Genomic DNA, 18,008 nt, shown 5'->3' with positions numbered 1-18,008 from the left:
GGTCAGTTTTAAGTGGTATTTTCAGAAGTTTCACCGCATACTATTCTGTGTTAATTACATATATTATTGAGTATTCATTCTATATTGTAATTATCTTTCTATTCTAAAATCTTGCTTTTGAGAGATCGAGTTTTGCACAGAGATTTAGGCATGAATTCATTATTTACTTTCTAAAACATGGATCATAAATAGACATGTTCCTTATGCCACAAACAGCTTCGGTTCGTGACTATACAGCCTGTTGCTGAAGATTGGGAACAGATTTTCCAGATTGCTTGAACTGTCTTATCTTACCTTGGCAATAATGCAAGTGTGTAACTAATTTGACTAACTTTTTGAGTATACTCAAAAAGTGTACTCCCAGGGTAGAGTTGATGCTGGAGGAAGGGAATGCTACAGCAGTCCTGTAGCTTCCAAAGCAGCCTGTTCGTGCCATGGAAGGCCATGCAGTTCTCTCATGCCATCTATTCAACCAGGCCAAAATGTTTACCTTGCATGTTCTTATTTCAAACTTGATCAACTGATGACTTAAAACTAAGAGTGTTATTTGCAGAATCAACAATTCCACTTTGTGCAGTACATTTAAGTATGTGAAAATTATTTTGTTGGAAAACATTTTCATACATGATTTATGGTGATATAATGCATTGTATTTGTGAAATGAAGAGAATTAAAAGCATGCATGTATTTCTACTTGCTCTTGAATTTTGAATTGACAACTGTAAAATATCCAAACTTCCTCAGAATAAATCTTACTACACATTAGCCTTCCAAGATAAGCCATTAAAATGGGTGCTATTATCACTATATTACAATTATTACAATACTTTCTATCTGATTGGCACAATGTTTTGTAAAATTTTGTTTTGAAAGATTTCTGTTGTTTCTGAGGCTGTCATCCAAAGAGTGAGTTTTTTGCTTTTTCCATGACACTTAGGTTACAACAAACTTAAACATGTTTATTGAAGGAGTAAGAAAATATATATGCAACTGTATTATTAAAATATAGATAGGACAGGACATCAGGTTATTTTTTCTTTTAAGTTGCATAAATAACTGTGCGTCAACATTTCATTCTTTTTTGATGTATATGCTGGCCTAATTTAGCGAGAGTTGTACCCATAGATCCAGAGAACAATGTCCTTTTTTAATCCACAACTCTTTGCGCTACAACCTTACATGATATTACTGTCATTATGTATTATACGGAACTATTTCTGTCAGATGAGCTATGTGTATAGTTAGGTAACACAGCCTTATCATATGCTGGATAATGCATTCCAAAATATTTTTAACAAGAATGGTGAGACACTATGCCTTCCGTGAATGTAAGTGAACTTGTTTATATATATATTTTAAAGCCAGAAATACTTTATATGTATTTGCTGCTATTATTTGGCAGATTTTTTGAGGATCAAATTAAAAGTTACTCAGTCTGCATTATGTGAGGGACCATCACTTAGATTCAAGTGAATGTACAGACTCATCAGATTTCCCAGTCACATCGAGTTACTTGTATTCTAATGCAAAGCATCTCCTCTATGTCATTACACTGCAAAAAATAATCTCTTTTTGATATATCTGTACCACTGGAGTAATTTTCTACCTCAGGGGGCCAGCTTGTTCCTCCCTTGCATCATTTTTCTATGTTGGTTATTTCTTTGTTTAATATTTTTGCCCAATATCTTGTTGACGAAGTAAAACAAAAGTCAGTATTCTCAAATGAAAACAAAACAACAAACTTCAATATTGATTGAAAATGTGTTTGATTAGAAGTGTTCTTAAAATCAGCATGAATGTGGACTTCATGTATTACTTTATCCGTTTACTCTTGACTGAAGCTGATTAGAGCAATGCATGTCCTGTCAGAAAAGAGGTGTACTTGAAATATTTGGGGGCCAAACAAGCATAAATCAGTTTTTGTATGGGCCAACTATATCTGAAGATATAGGAAAAACAGAATAGATGCTGGTGGGGTGTAGTTTTTTTCATGTTGGTTGGTTGGTTTTAGGAAAGCTTGAAGGACTGAAAAAAGGGCTGGATTTCAAGTGTTTAAGAAAGTAGTTATGAATCAAATTGCATACCCTTCATGTGGATTTTTTCTTCTCTAATACTTAAAAATTATCTTAAATTCTTTTTTCTTTGCTAAGTTTCCTCAGGTAAAAGTAGAAGTCAAATAAGCTACCTCTGTGCAAAAGCACATCATCATATTAAAAGTGTGGAGAAAGTTGATGAACATTTGAAACACTTAAGAAATGAGAATGACAGAGAGAGGTAATTACTATAGACAAGAAGCATCTCTTTTGTCTTGCGTAGAAGTCTCTAACAGGAAGATTGCTTATTGCAGCTGTTAAGTTACTCGATGATACCTTGTAAGAGGCTGAATACTTCAGTCAGACCTGGCAAAGCATTTAAGCATGTGTTTAACTTTATGTCTGAAAAGTTCCATTCCATTCACATGCCATGCATAATTGTATTCTTTCACTGTTTCTAATCCACTCTCTCACATACACGCATAAATTCACCTATTCTGTTGATGTGAACTGAACACACAGAAGAATGAATGGATTCAGGCTGGAAGACTGAATAACTTGATGTACAATTGAAACTTTGCGGAAGTCCTTGTAGGACTTTTTAGGTCCTTGTACCACATTGCATGCTACAGTTTTTTTGATAAAGAGATTAAGTAGTCCATTCTGAGGGTCAGAAAGATTAATCTGTAGGAAAATCACAGATTTTGTTTTGGCTGTTTGTATATCATTTTATCATTCTTCATTTAAAAGGAGGTGTTTCTTTTTTTTGCTGCACTAAAAATTCCTGTGATAAAGTTTAAACTAAATTGTTTTCTAGAAAATTCTAAATCCAAACTTGTTTTCAAGACTTATTTTGAAATTTAGTTTATTTTATAAGATAGATAATTAGGGGTGTCACACACATTTTGAAGTTTCAGTATAGTTACTATCCAAAACAAGAATTTTGTCCCATTCTTGATATGCTGAGGGGATTTTTTTTTAAATTAATAAAGTAATAGTGTTATCTTTGCTACTGATAAGTCTTCCATTTATTAATTTTTATTGGATTGAAACTTTTATTGATGATGGCCATCATTATTGACATGATTTTTTTGTCGATCCTGAAGTGTGGAAGATAATCCTGCTTATAAAGTAATTTTATGTATGCTTTTTCTTTGGTAGAATTATACTTTGGGCAGATTTGGCAAAAGTTGCACGTACACAAGAAGTATGGGATGTCTGCCGCGCAGCATGTCGATTTTGTCTCTTGTATGATGATACTTTGTTTCGGAAGGTAACAAAACCTAAAAAAAGTAAGTGAACAAATTATTTTGAATGTTGTAAGAGGAACTTTTTTCTCATTTATTAGAGTTACTTGAAGGAGTCAGATGATATTATTATTTTCTTCCCTCCCATTCCCAAAGTTCCCTGAGACTCTTGTCTGTCACTGCGTGTTGGCATACATGGAATATTCTTTCTACCTCTGAATCTAGAAATCAGTCAATCATTTTTCTGTTGAAACCATACTTTGCCTTCAGAAGTGTTTCACCAGTGCTAAAGAAAAGTACTTACACGAAATGTACCTACCCATCTAAGAAAATAGGTTCATTCCCTAATGGTCATCTACGTCCATATTATCCATCTCTGTCATACTTAATTACCTGAGGAAGCCGAAGAAAAATGGATTATTAGTCACTTTGTATGAGGCTCACACGGTAACATTTTTTACCCTTTATTCCTTATTAGTGGTTCCTCTGAAGTATCTGACATTTTGTGCCTTGTTCCTTGAGGGTCTGCTGAAAACCTACCACACATGTTAAGAGTTCTCAACTCCGGGAAAGAGCACTTTCAAACCACTAGCTGCTTGGTGACTTTTACATATCTCTGTTACAGTTTTTTTTTGCCTGGGAGTTCATAAAACTCACCATTAAGAATAGATGAAATTCTAGTACACATCCTGTTGGCTGGTTTTTTTTTTCTCTAGCCGATGTTAATTGAACCTATTCCACATTTTTTCTGTAGATTGTTTCCAAGGTCCACTTAAAATAGGGCATTAATTTACCTGTTTTCTTTCACAAGTTTTGCATCTCCAGACTAGCCGTGTTTCATCTTTCCTCTCTTTTCCGAACTAAAGGGAAAAAGAAGTACTTACCAGAAACTCAGGGCAACCACGCACAAAAACCATCATTAATAGGAACTGGTATGTTCTTTTTTTCTTTCAGAAGTTTTGCATTTCCAGGGTAAAGGTTTCTCATACTCTGAATGTTTACAGGGCTTTATAATTCTGTCTGTGTCAGTCTAAACACTTTTCCTGGGTAGGCAGGAGATCAAGACACTTTTCATCTCTGTTCAGAAGTGTTCAAATGGTTCGATCAAAGTCTGTTATGAGGTTGCTGAAGTTGGTCAATGCTTTCAGAGGCAGAACTTCACTAGAAATCAAACAATAACTGTGACCTTGCTGAAGGTCTTAAGAACTGTAGAGTGGCCTCCTGGAAACCCATTCATACTTCATTGAGTGCTGCGTGTTTCTGTAAATGCAAGCGAAACAATGCTGCATTTGGTGGAGCAGTTGCGGTAATCTATTCCTGGCAGTTTCGAACTGTGGGAATACTACTTGTAGTTAAATGAAATGTGAATAAGCTTGTAGATACTCAAGGCAGGAAGAGAAATTTTTGATTGACTGGAGTTCTCTGAGAACTGTTGGCACTGTTCATTTTCATGTTCCACTTAATTTTTCTTTACTATTACTAATTCTAGGATTAGCAGGTGAGAAAAATTAAAGGTTGTCTTTATATATATCATATTGAGGATAGGGCAAAGATAGTTGTTGTAGTGTGAAGACCCTCTACAGAAGTTTGCTGGGTTGTCAGGCCTGAATAAAGGCAAATAATTCAAGATGTTCTAGAGTAAAGAAAAAGAACATACCAATTCCTATTTAATATGATGCTTTTGGTGCGTGGTTGCCCTGAGTTTCTTGTAAGTACTTCTTTTTCCCTTTAGTTTGAAAAAGAGATGAAAGATGAAACATGGCTAGTCTGGAGAAAGTAAATACGTGTGATTGCTCTAGGAACCAGGAGCAATGCAGTCAAACTATCAGACTGTAGGTTTTAAGAAAACAGAAACGTTACTTTTAAACAGAAATTAAAAGGTTATTTTGGAATATCGAAGTATGGTTTAAAGAATTAGATGAAGACTAATAAGTTAAGTTTATCGAAGAGTATTGAACTTGATGGGTCAAACAGACCCTCTGGTTCAGGAGATTGCTTGGGTGCAGATTCTGGAAAAACTGTGAAGATAGGCCAGGAAAAAAAGTAGTTTTGTGTATCCTACTTTTTATGCCTTTCCTCAAACACCCACTATTGTCCAACAATGTAGAGGGAACCCACTGTGACAGCTTTTATGCTCTTACTTTGTGTTTGTATTAAAATAATCTTGGTCTTTTCTCTTCATTATTAAAGAAAAATAATGCTCATTTTCTCTTTATTGATGTGTATGTTGCCAGAAAGTCAACCCCATCCATGATTTAAACACACTGAGATTTTAGCCACTGCATAATGTCCAGTCCAGTGCTCCACTTCTATTGAAGCAATGAAATTGAACTAGAGGCCATGGGTTATATTTATATTAATGTAATTTCAGTATGGATGTTGTGACTGGAGCAAATTATTTGCTGCAAATATTGAAGTGTATGCGAAAATGCAGCAAAATCACAGGTAACCAGTACCTCAGTACTGCTTGAGAAGGATGGGTTTTGAGTGCAATAAATTATACTGATGAAAAAAAAAATTGAGAGAAATAATTTTAAATCTGTACTTGTTAACTCTTTCTTATGGATTTAAGAATGTGTAGGGATTTTTAAATTTTAAAATGAAGGTGACTTTTTCTGATTTGCATGGTAATAATAATGGTTTTATTTATTTATTTGTTTGTTTGTTTATTTTTAGCACAGAAGAAGAAAGCTAGTACCACTATGATGGATGATGATCAAGGTGACAGCTTACCAGGAGAATCATTACTACCTGCTAAATTCTTCTCTTTTGAAAGAGATTTACTCAGAATTTTAGCAGAAATAAGATTCATTAATGCAGAGGTAAATAAATTACACAGCTGTCATTTGTATTTGTTTTATATATAATTTTATGTATAAATCTTAAAACACTGGAATTTTGAGTTTAATTATTATCTATCTCCACAGGAACTAAAGGAAGAAGTAGTTTCATGAAGCATCTTTATCAAAATACTGTGTGAAAGTAACTATAGCAATACTTTCACTGCAGGTGGTGATAACACTTTTTTACAAGGGATTCTATTGTAAATGTTTGACATGTGACATTATATTTCTGGATCGTTACAGTTCCAGCATGATTTAAAAAAAAAAAAAAAAATTTTTTTTCTTTTCTCAATGAAATTATGTAGTAAAATTAGCTCTAGACAATTGGAAGATTATAAAGTATTTTACATTGTATTTCATATAGTTGTACATGCCTGTACAACATCTGAAAAAGCATTTTGCATTTTTTAATTTTTGAACAGGTAACAACAGTAATACTAAGTCACAGTCTATTTTCACAATGATAACCTTGGTAGAAAATTTTTTTCTGTGTGTCTTTCCAGGCAACTGTTCATTTATTAAGATTGCAGGGAATTGAACTGAATGATCATGCTGTACCTCCAGAAGATACAAGCCAGTATCGTCCAGGATATGTTTCATATCTTCCTGAAAGTGATCCAGAATGGAAACCATACAGGTGCTTTTCTTTAATATATAACAAGACCTAGGAACTCTAACAGATTGTTATTATCACACAGAGATGATAATTGCAAAAGTTATTTCTTCGTAGTAAAATTCATTGTTACCTGATGTTTCATATTTTTAGGTAGTCATGGTAATGGGAAAAAGAAAATAATCTAAAAAAAACCCTTGAAATAATTTTTCTTTAGTTTGCTTTCATTCTGGAGTGTGCATTTTATTTTTCATTTATTTCTCTGAAACTAGAAGCTAGTATCCCAACCTTAAAAACTATTAAATCTGTGTTATATTGACATTTAGACCATGAAATTCTATATTTAAAAATATTTCCCCAAATCAAAAAACTCTTTGTCTTGCTTTATAGCTCCTATAACTATAATGGTGTTTGAATACCCAAATACATACAACAAATTGCTTCAGTTTGCAAAACTAGTCTGTTCTATCCAATCAATTGAAATGAGTAAGGGAGAGTAGAACATAGCATCATTTTTTTTCTAGTCTCACACAATTATTTTGTGCAAAGGAGGAGAGGGGGGAGAATTCTGAAGATGATATTTAAACTCTCTTCTGTTCACATTCATACTGATATTAGCCTTATTGTGACAGTGATCATGTCCTGAAGGAGTAGGATGTCAGAGTTGTGTCCTAAGTCTGTTCATTAAGTCTGAAGATTGAAGTTTCTCACATTGTCTGCTTGCAAATGTTTGGTAAAATGGGAAAAAGTATAAACTGATCAGAACCAAGGGACAAAGAAGATGAGGATTCTGTTCCAAAATTTGCTACTAAGCTGCTTTTGAGTTTACCGAATTAGATTAAAACCTCATAGGAAAAAGCACTTTGGTCTACTGTGTCCTGTACCATTGTTGACATAGTAATACCCTGTGTCAGTTTATGCTTTTGGTTCTGTGACTTAACCATGGCCATTCTGTATGGTCATTCAAGGCTGTATTAATACTGCTTTTTCTAAGTAATGGTACATCTTGATAATTAAGAAAAAAAAAGAAAAGAAATAAAGTTACTGAAAGAAAATTATTGCATAGACTATGAAGAAGATGTGATTCTATTAAAAATGCATTTAACATTTCAGAACATCTGGAGATATCTTTGAGCGCAAGAACACACGCAGTTGTTAAGTAAAAAAGACGCCTTCTTAACGCTTGAGTGGAATGCTTTACTTGTATCTCTATTCTAGCACTGATGTGTGGATTCACATACGCATTTTAAAAAACCATGTGGATGAAGCATGAGCTATAGCCACTATTTTTTAAGCTAATAGCATTAGTGTGTCAGAGACCCTCATATCCATTTTATGTTGAAACTAATTCCTTTCCTGAGTGATCTTCGCATCCAAGTAAAATATAAGTTAATGGAAGAAGACTTAAATGCAACTGAAAAGTAATTAAAATTTTTTGTTGTTGTTGAGTGAGATCTAATACTGCATATTTAGCCTTGTGATATAATACCTTCTAGTGTTGAAGTTTTGGAATAACAGCTGCTTTATACTAATTTTATAGTTTATGGATAGACTACTTATCTCAGTATGCAATGGAAAACTTCCAACGTGCAGCTGAAATAGGAGAAGAATTGAATGAAGCCTGGATTGTTCACAATGCTGTGGTGTATATCTTGAACTATAATAGACATCTCATCTCTTCAGGAAGACAGAGAGAAATTATTGAGTATCTGCAGACTCTTCTTGGAGCCATCAAGACTGTTGGGCACAATGGGTAAATTTAGATGTTTGGTTATGCATATGCTCTTTTTTTCTAAAACAGAAAAAGTATTTTTACAAACATTGTAAATCACTTTGTGCTGTGAAAGACTCTTACTGCTGGCTTTTATTATTAGTAGAAGGATTTTGGTATATACAGAGTAGTTCAGAAGATAAATTTAATTTTGTGGTGTGAAAATGACTTTTTAATCCTTTCTATTTGTCCTTTGTTCCTATTCACTGTAAGCTGTATTAACTTTAGACTAAGCAAAGTTAATTTCTCTTCAATGGAATAGCAACATGTGCATGTGAAATAACACTTTGTTAAGCTAGTCAGAAAGAAGCAGGAAAATTTTCTTAGTCTGTAAGTTTGCAGGACAGCTGGAAATGTGTTTTCTTGCTGTCAGTTGCTCTGAAATTGAATTATATTGTAAATATATTTCATTGTAAATATTTCCAAGAGTATATTTGAGAGTAAGGTGGTTACTACTGGTTCTGAAATATAAGAGAAAAGAGAAAAAAAAAGTAAAGGGAATTTGCACATTAATAGGCCATGAAAATGGGAACATAGATTCCACAGTGGTTTAGAAAAATCCTGTTCTGTAGGAAATGCAATGGGAGAATGATTGACTATGACAGAGGAGATGCTCAAGTCAAAGTCTGACTGTGGGACAAAATCCTAGACATTTTAGCACATTATTGACACTGACCTCAGCACTAGGCAAACTGTTAGGACCAGCAGCAAAGAAGGGTCTTTTAACAGTATTGGAGAACAAAGCCTAAAGTGCAGTTTATGCAGAGATAAAGACTGGTAATACCTGCTTACTAATTCTGATATTTATATTAGCGTGTATCAGCAATAATCTCTTAGTCATAATTCAGTTTGTGTTTTCTCAAAAAAAAAAAAAAAAAAAAGCTAATTCCAGCTCAGCAGTTGATTGGCATGAAGAGTAATACAGTGTAATAAACAAATGGTTTTATCTGAGGGGTTAGGCTTAGGTTAATTTTTTAGGAAATAGTAATTATTTTCATGCACGGCAGCCCACTAATAAAAAATCATATTTTAAATGTGTTTGACATAAATATGATTTTTTTTTTCCTTGTGAGGAAATAGAAGGTTCAATTACAGAAAGAGCTGAAAAAATATGATGTAAACTGTGAAAGTTGGTTGTGGTTTTTTGTATGTTTAACCATTTTAACTGCTTGTCCAACGGGAAGATTTTTTGTAACATCCCTAATTTTGCTTTCTGAGAAAAATCTAGATTTTCAAGTAATGTTTATTACTTGAAAGTAATAAATTTTGTAACTTTCCTCTCATATCTGTTGCAGTATGCACTTCTGATTTTTGTTTTCTTCTACAGAAGTACTGCGATTTTATTGATGTTATGTAATGCTTTGGCTCGGGGCTTAATTCTTTGTTGGATTCCAAAGCCAAAACTTGCTGAGAAGGAAAAAAAAGATGCAGCAACAGACAGAAGCAGAAAAGCTGCAGTGAAGAAACATGAAAAAGCAAATGTCATCCAGTCTTTTTCAGTAGATCCCAGTGGACTTCCCGATATCAAAGCTGCCTTAGAGGTACAAAGCCCTCATTTTGTGTAATCTTTTTTGGTCAGCTGTCATGTATTACAATTCTTATACATTAAATTGTAGAAATTTTTGCAAAAAATAAGCTACCTTCTTTAACAGTTCCTGCCACCACAGGTCCTCCCCAAATGCACACTGAAGTTCCTTACCAACTGGGGCAGAGTACTGTAACTTCTATTTGCTATATGAGTTGACTTAATGGAGATGTTGTTAGGCTTAGAGATGCATGTGCAATAATTTTAAAATAACTAATGAATGACATGTTCCATACAAAGGGCTTTCCACATTTCTCCCATGTTTCGGTCTTTTTTTTTCTTCTTGGTGTTTAGATTTGTGAATTTGCCCTAAATGTGACAACTGGAACCATACCTAATGAAACAGTACCTATCGCTGCACAACAACAGCTCATTGCTACATGGGTGAAAGCAAAACAGTTAAATCAGCAGCAGATCAGACATAAACTTGGGACTGAGGAGGAGGTATTATTTCTCTGAAATCCTGCATAATATTGAAACTTTTCTTTGAAAAATCAAAATTAAATTCATAAATTCATTTAATAGTGACTGAAATTATCAATGTGTATTTTCTTCTATATATTTGAATACAACATGAAAATAAATTTTGGCTGTAGTTCTCATAAATCTTTATGGAGTTGAGCAAATTTTCCACATTGGGCATAGCAGTGAGTCTACATTTCTTAACTCTACCTTCTGTTTTTAGCTGCCAAGAATAATTATGATGATGTTTGTGGCATGATGATTGTATAACAAAGTTGGTTTTGAATTCATACATTTAAAATAATAAAATGACTACATTAAAAATGTTAAGAAAAATCAGCTATATTTATATCAACATTTTAATATGGTCTCTTTATAGATAGAATATGGACCTAGTAGGCTGGAAATTAATATTTTATTCCTAGCTTTTTATTTTATTATGTCTATAAAACCGGAATCCCTCAGTGATATATGGAATTTACATTCATTGTATTGTTGCTATGGTTTTTTAATGTTGAAACTGTAGTAGTTCAGAGTTCACACTGTTAATTAAAAATAAATACATAAAATCCCCCATTTTAAGGACACAATAAAGAGAGGAGGACTTGCTTAAGCAAATTGAGGTTTTCAAAAATAGTTATTATTACCTCGTCATCTCAATTAATGTCCTTAATAATGTTTACTTGCAAAAAAAAAAGATCTATTAATGTGAATTTTTTATTTCTGCTTAGAATAATGATGAAGCACAAAATCCTATGGCAAGAATTCTTGTTGGTCTAGAAATGTATTCATGTAATGGCTTGGGTCTCATGGATTTCACTGTTCCTAGCTTATCTCAGGTATTTAGTTTTGTTTTATTAGCTCTCGAGTTTTAAGAAATTGAACAGTATAAATGTGATTTCAGTTTCAGTTTTGGATGGAGGCAAAATTCATTTTGAAACTTTTATTGTACCGTTATTTCCTTTAAAACTTTTCAAGAGATTGAATAGTTATGACAGGTAGAAGATTTTTGTGACTGAATATTTTCATTTATCCAAAAACCAGATAGCATTAGAATACCAGCATTAGAATTATTCCCATGTTGCTCTAACAGATTATTTCCATAACCATCAGGTGAGCATAATGGGTTCAGATGAATGCTGTACAGAACCATACTTCCGACCTTTCATTTTATGTGGAGAAAACTTTATAGAATCTTAAAATCATTTAGGTTTGAAAAGACTCTTAAGATCATCGAGTCCAACCGTTAACACTGCCAAGTAGTTCACCACTAAACCATGTCCCTAAGCACCTCATCTACATGTCTTTTAAAAACCCCCGGGGGTGGTGACTCAACCACCGCCCTGGGCAGCCTGTTCCAATGCTTGACAACCCTTTCGGTGAAGAAATTTTTCCTAATATCCAATCTAAACCTCCCCTGGCGCAACTTGAGGCTGTTTCCTCTCATCCTATTGCCTGTTTCTTGGGAGAAGAGACCGGCCCCTACCTCGCTACAACCTCCCTTCAGGTAGTTGTAGAGAGGTGTATTTTAGGATTTGTATTGGAAGTATTCAGAATTTCAATGGAAAACTTCATGTTATAGTGAGTTTACTTTTGGCAGTTCAAGGTAGAACACAACTACAATTTATTACCATTTAAAGAATTAGGTGGCTTTTCGGTGAGTCTTATATGAGGCGTAGTTTCTTAAAGTACTTGCTTTTGATCAGTTTTCCATGATTACTCACGCTGAATAGTGCCATACTTTTCCTGTCATCCTGTTAGTTACCAGGCTATTCAAGAGGAACAGAGGTAGTGTAGAAAGGTTTATACCCTGTATTTTCAAAACAGTGAGTTGTAGTCTTGCCTGTTTGATTACCACATTTATAATTTCTACCTCCTGTAAAGAGCTTTCTTAAAGGACTGAGATGTATTTCCCCATTTAGCTAGGAATCTGGTGACATTGTCTAACACTTTTGTAGAAGTCCTTCTTTCTAAAGACTAGGATCTGGGTCCTTATAAATATATAGGTATCTAATTCTAGTTGCTCTACAGATTTATGCCAAATATTATGAGTTAGCTTTAGCTATTACTTCAGTGGCTTAGTTTTGGAGAACAGTATTGTAGTATCCTCATTTTGACCAATTCATTAACAATTCCCATTATCTTAAAAAGATGGAACTTTCTGACTGACGCATGCAAAAGCTAGGAAGACATTTAGATCCTGTAATGAAACAATGTATGAAACACTGTTGTTGTAAAACCAGTTCTATCTCCCATTCTTACTTTTAGCTTAACTAAAATGGGCTCTGAATTTCGGACGTCCTGTTCCACTGATTTTCAGAAGAGGACTCAGGGCATATAAGAAGTCCTGGCAGATACTGCTGGTCAAAAGGCATGCACACTTACAGCTGGATTTACATACACTATTATAATACTTACTACAGGGTGAATGATGCTTCTCTAATGTATATTTTGATTGTTCTTGTAACTCTTTAGTTTTCTAGATTGTTTTATCACGTACTTATTCCATGTCCAAGTGGGTTGTATGAAAGGTACAGCAGTAAGGATGTAAATGCTGTAGAAGAGAGCATGATAAAACCCTGAGATTTAAACTTTTTTTTTCTTTTTTTTCTTTTTTTTCTTCCAGTTAGTGAAATTAGCTTTAGAATGCAGTTGGTCAGATTCCTTAGTGGAATTGCAGACACTGACAAGACTTACATATTTTGCATATGTATCACATGACTATGAAATAGTGATGACTTGTTCCAAAAAGATCTTGCAATCAGATGAGAATTTTTTCTACAATAGAGACACTGAGAAATATGAAATGTAAGTACATCGAATGTTGCATGATACTGTGGTACGCTTGAACTAAGTTTTGAAGAAAGAGTATATAGGGTAAATGCATCTGACCACATAATCAAAAGTGAAAGAATCTTTTTTTGCAAAGAAACTGTACAGTTAGAGGGGAAAGCGAAGTTTTCCTACTTCTGCTGACTCTGTCATTACCAGTTACTTAAGTACTGCAGATGATGTTTTAACTCTGCAGTGTAGCCTGAGTAAAAGGCAGTGTGAGATCTGGACTGGCTCTGGATCCAGTTCAGAAAGATGTATGAATTTTGTTATCCAAGTGAGTCAACAGTTCATATATACATGCATTTGAGTGTCTTCCTGAGGAGCATTGCTTTTCTGAAATGGTCTCTGGCAGTCATGGTCTTTTCACACTTTTATAATTTCCAAGCAGAAAGTAGCTTATTCTAGTTCTTTTGCTGATGCAAATTGCTTCCAATGCTGAACTAGCTCTAATACACAAAGGGTCTACACAGTTCATGGAATTTTATTACTACCTATGCATATGGGTGCAACAGGAATGTAACTCATTTCCTTAAAAGCCCAGTGTCTTACTTAACTGATAATTTAAAACTTTGATTTCAAAGAAAAAAAGAAAAAAAAGGTATTGTATATAAAGGCATCTGTTGGTGGAGTCCTTTATAATAAAAAGGTGATATCCTTCGATTCTTCTGTTTTTTATGTAATTTCCTCCAAAACCAGAATGTAATTTTATCAAAAGAGGAAGGAATCATCCATTTAGTAACAATTTGTTGGAATGTAGGAATTTATTGTTCATTTTTCTCTCTGAAAAATAATTTCTCTTTAAAAAAAAAGTTCTGCTCTTTGAAATTCATGGTTGTTTGCTACATGGAGAAAAACATGTAAAATAAGATATCTTAATATGAAATATATAGTTTCAGAACATTACAGAAATTGAGAAAATACTTGCTGCATATCTAGCAATCTGCAAACTAGTGAATGATAAAATGTTTGATTCTTTGACAAAGGAATGTAGTCATGGATTGTCAATGCTGTTTCCAGAGAAATGGAAGATAAACGTAGTCTTCCTATGGTAAAGCACAACTTCAGGGCAAAGAAGGGTTGAATATTTCTTTTTTAACTTTTTTTTGTTGTTGTTAACTTGTACTATAGAACACTGGTGTCCTCCCGTGGACATAGATCATAACTGCATGATAGTCCTCACCACAGGGTAGGAACTAGGCCAACTAGAATTGTCTACGTTTCTGTATATGGTTGCACATTGTAACTAAGACGTTAAAAAAAATCTTGCAAATTGTATTACTTCTTTTCTTACAAAATCAATGTTAACCAAAGATACCATATATATGTACTTACATATTTTTAACTGATTAACTGCTGGGACTGAAATCTACATTCTTTTCTTTTAAATGCAGTGGAATATGATCCAAATCAATTTCTCCAGAGCCCTGTGCATACTTTACCAGATATAAGTGAGACCAATTCCAAAAGAAAGTATCAAAAATTGTCTAATTTTCCCTATTTCTGTTTTTAATTGCTTGCCATATAAGTTTGACTTTGGACTAATATTTTGTTTGATGTACAATAGTGAATAATGGGGAGAAAACCCCAAATCTATTTTCTCCCCTTGCTAAATGTAGATAATATTTTTTAAAATTTGATTTCAGAGTTATTTTCATTAGAGCTGCGAAAAAGATATTTTATTTCTGATATCTTTTCACAAAATGTTCAGTTTTTCAAATATTTTCTGATTTTGAAAGAAAAGTCAGTAGAAGCATTTGTAACTTCCAAAGGGACATCTATTTAGTAACAACTTGAAAGCATCATTAATGGGAACTGGTATGTTCTTAGACTGTAAGACTAGCACTTCTTGAATTATTTGCCTTTATTCAGGCCTGGTAACAGAGTGAGACAAGAAATGTTAAGCACTACTGCCTGTATACAAGGAAAGAGTATAATGGAAAATTTGTCTGGAAGAAAACATTTGCGTGTAGCAGCATCAAAAGCTTTTGTTCAGAGTGCCAGGTATGTTTTATTTTGAGAGAAGACTGATATAAAACAGACCTAAAATTTGATTTACAGATTTGGGGATCAACATATTGATATGATATCATCATATGAACAAAATCAAAATAGTTGTGAGTTGGAATGCTTAACAAAGGATTTGACAGATTTTTACAGTTTAGTAAATTTATCAAGTACCAGATCTTCCACATAGCTGATCTTGTAATGGCGTAGGATCATAGGAAAATCTGGGTGGAAGGACCTCAGAAGGGCTCTAGTCCAAGCTCCTGCTCAAAGCAGGGCCAGCCCAGGGCTTTATCCAATCTGGTCTTGAAAACCTCCAGGAATGGAGACTGCACAACCTCTGTGAGTAACCTGCTCCACTGTTTGACTGTACTCATGGGGGAAAAGTTTCTCCTTATATCCACTCTGAACCTTTCTTATTTCAACTTATGCCCATTCTTGCTTGTCCTGCCATCCACTATGAAGAGCCTGGCTGCTGCTTCTCAATAACTTTGTTAGGTTATTAAGAAATGTCTCCTTGTTAGGTCCCCCAAAGCCAACTCTTCTCCATGCTGAACTAGCCCTGTACTCTCAGCCTCTCCTCTCGAGACAAGTGCTCCAGTCCCTGGATCATCTTGGTGGCCCTCTACTGAGCTCGTTGCAGTTTGGCCATGTCAGGGTGTGTTGGCATGGCCTAGAACTGGATGTAGTAGTCTAGATGTGATCTAAAGAGTGCTGACTAGAGGGTAATAATCAATTCCCTCAATCTATTGTCTGTTCCCATTAATACAGCCCAGGATGCTGTTGGCCATTGTTGCCAGAGCACACTGCTGGCTGCTTTTCAGCTTGCTGTCTACCAAGACCCCCACGTCCTTTTCAGCAGAGCTACTCCTCAGCCAGTCAGTCCTCAGCCTCTGCTGTTGCAGAGCATCATATTAATATTGTGAACTGTATGTCATGAACCCAAAATGGAAGGATTGCTTTAAATAATGAATAGGCAGGAGAAGGTGATACATGGATGATGCATGACTTGGTGTGAATTCTTTGCTATTTGGAAGAAATAAATTAATGAGCAAAAGTAGGCAATTAGAACTCTTAGAAGATGAACACGTGATGGCTGATGTAGGACTGTTAACATTGTAATACTTTCTTCCTTCCATTGGTCATTAAAAAGAGAGTGATGAATGAAGTTAGACTGGCCAGTGTAACAGAATTGTAAGGTTATGTCATGTTGCGATGAATCTGTATTTTTTTGAATTTGCATGTTACGACAAGCACTTTTTCAGGAAGGACTGAGCATATATATATATAGCTCAACACATTCCAAAAGAGAGACAAAAAGTGGTGAGCAAAAACTAGGCCTTAATAAGTCTTAGTGTTAAGACATAAGGTATGTGAGCATTTGGACTCTAAAAATCATGAAACTGTGGGAGAAAAAGACAAAGATCGCCAGATTCAAAAACTACTTTTTTTAAAATAGTAAAACTATTGAACGGGTGATTGTTTAATACCAATCCATAATTTTTAGCTAAATTCTAAAGCTTTTGCTCACTCATGAGTACTGTGTTGTATCACAATCTGGAGGGTTATTAAATTTTATTAATTCAAAGTGACATTTGCATGGAATATGCTCAAAACAATTTGAATGCAGCTAGAGGCATTTGGGGTATATTCTTGTGTTACAGTGCTACTGTACTATGCAAAATCCATAGCATTTTAATAATTGTTTTGTTCTATTTTGTAACGTTTTTAGAATGAGAAATTAACATAATAGGAAGCAGATTATTCCAATGAGAACATCTCGAGTAGATTTCTACTATTTTTTTAATGAGGGCTCTTGAGCTAAGATTACACAGAAATACAGTAAAATTATCAATTGCTACTTCTGCTGAATGTGTGAATGTGTTTTGTACATAAAAATGGAAAATACCTTTTGTATGAAGCTCATATGCTAACCTCTCATTGCTGAGATTGTATATGGTGGTGCCTAGATCAGGTAAACCCAGATGTTTGTAGAAGTGAAATCCTTTATTTTGGCTAGAGTGTGGTTGTTTTCCTTCATTAAGCTGTACTTCACTTTCTTCAGGTACGCAGGTGAAGCCGGAAATTATTCTCTTGTAATGTTTGCAGCTAGACACTTTTGGAATACGTGTTTACCTTTGGTAGGTTCTCCACATGACAGAGAGCAGTTTAAGGAACCTACTGAAATAATTCTTAAGAATATAATTAAAGCAGAATCTAAAAATAAACAGGTAAGAATATCTAATAGGTATTGTTAACTGTGCTTGTGTTTAGTGATAAAGAAAAATTCTGGTTTGCTCTGACGCTCTGGGTGCATACTTCAAGATACCTTTCCTAAGGGGGGAAAGTGACTTTTTTGTCATGAACACATATATGGTTTTTTACCTGCATTCACATAGCACACATTCACACATACAGGGAATCGCACGCTCTTTTTTTCCATTTGGTGGTTCTTCTGGTTTTAGGCAATTGTCAGACTTGCAACAGTTTTCTTCAAAATAATTTGCTCTCTGAAGGACTGTAGTGTTTCACTTTGTGAAGCTCACAAAACAGAATGTTTAGAAAATATTCAAAAGAAAATCCAGAAAAAAATCTATCACTTCTGGAAAGGATGA

At 34.3% G+C, this 18,008-nt stretch overlaps 1 protein-coding gene across 1 annotated transcript in view; it reads left to right on the top strand.

Annotated features, from left to right (window-relative positions):
* The window catches only part of CFAP46 (cilia and flagella associated protein 46), an 85,510-nt gene that overhangs the window by 21,562 nt on the left and 45,940 nt on the right, over window positions 1-18,008 (top strand). Inside the window, exons 14-24 of the mRNA XM_075155327.1 lie at window positions 2,151-2,274; window positions 3,195-3,325; window positions 5,957-6,102; window positions 6,627-6,760; window positions 8,277-8,489; window positions 9,835-10,048; window positions 10,387-10,536; window positions 11,286-11,393; window positions 13,181-13,362; window positions 15,259-15,390; window positions 17,459-17,624. Coding sequence (XP_075011428.1) covers window positions 2,151-2,274; window positions 3,195-3,325; window positions 5,957-6,102; window positions 6,627-6,760; window positions 8,277-8,489; window positions 9,835-10,048; window positions 10,387-10,536; window positions 11,286-11,393; window positions 13,181-13,362; window positions 15,259-15,390; window positions 17,459-17,624 — 1,700 coding nt within the window. The remainder of the gene's footprint in view (window positions 1-2,150; window positions 2,275-3,194; window positions 3,326-5,956; window positions 6,103-6,626; window positions 6,761-8,276; window positions 8,490-9,834; window positions 10,049-10,386; window positions 10,537-11,285; window positions 11,394-13,180; window positions 13,363-15,258; window positions 15,391-17,458; window positions 17,625-18,008) is intronic.

This window comes from Calonectris borealis, chromosome 7, assembly GCF_964195595.1.
Source record: "Calonectris borealis chromosome 7, bCalBor7.hap1.2, whole genome shotgun sequence".
NCBI lineage: Eukaryota > Metazoa > Chordata > Aves > Procellariiformes > Procellariidae > Calonectris > Calonectris borealis.
This window is presented reverse-complemented; position numbering and strand designations above follow the sequence as displayed.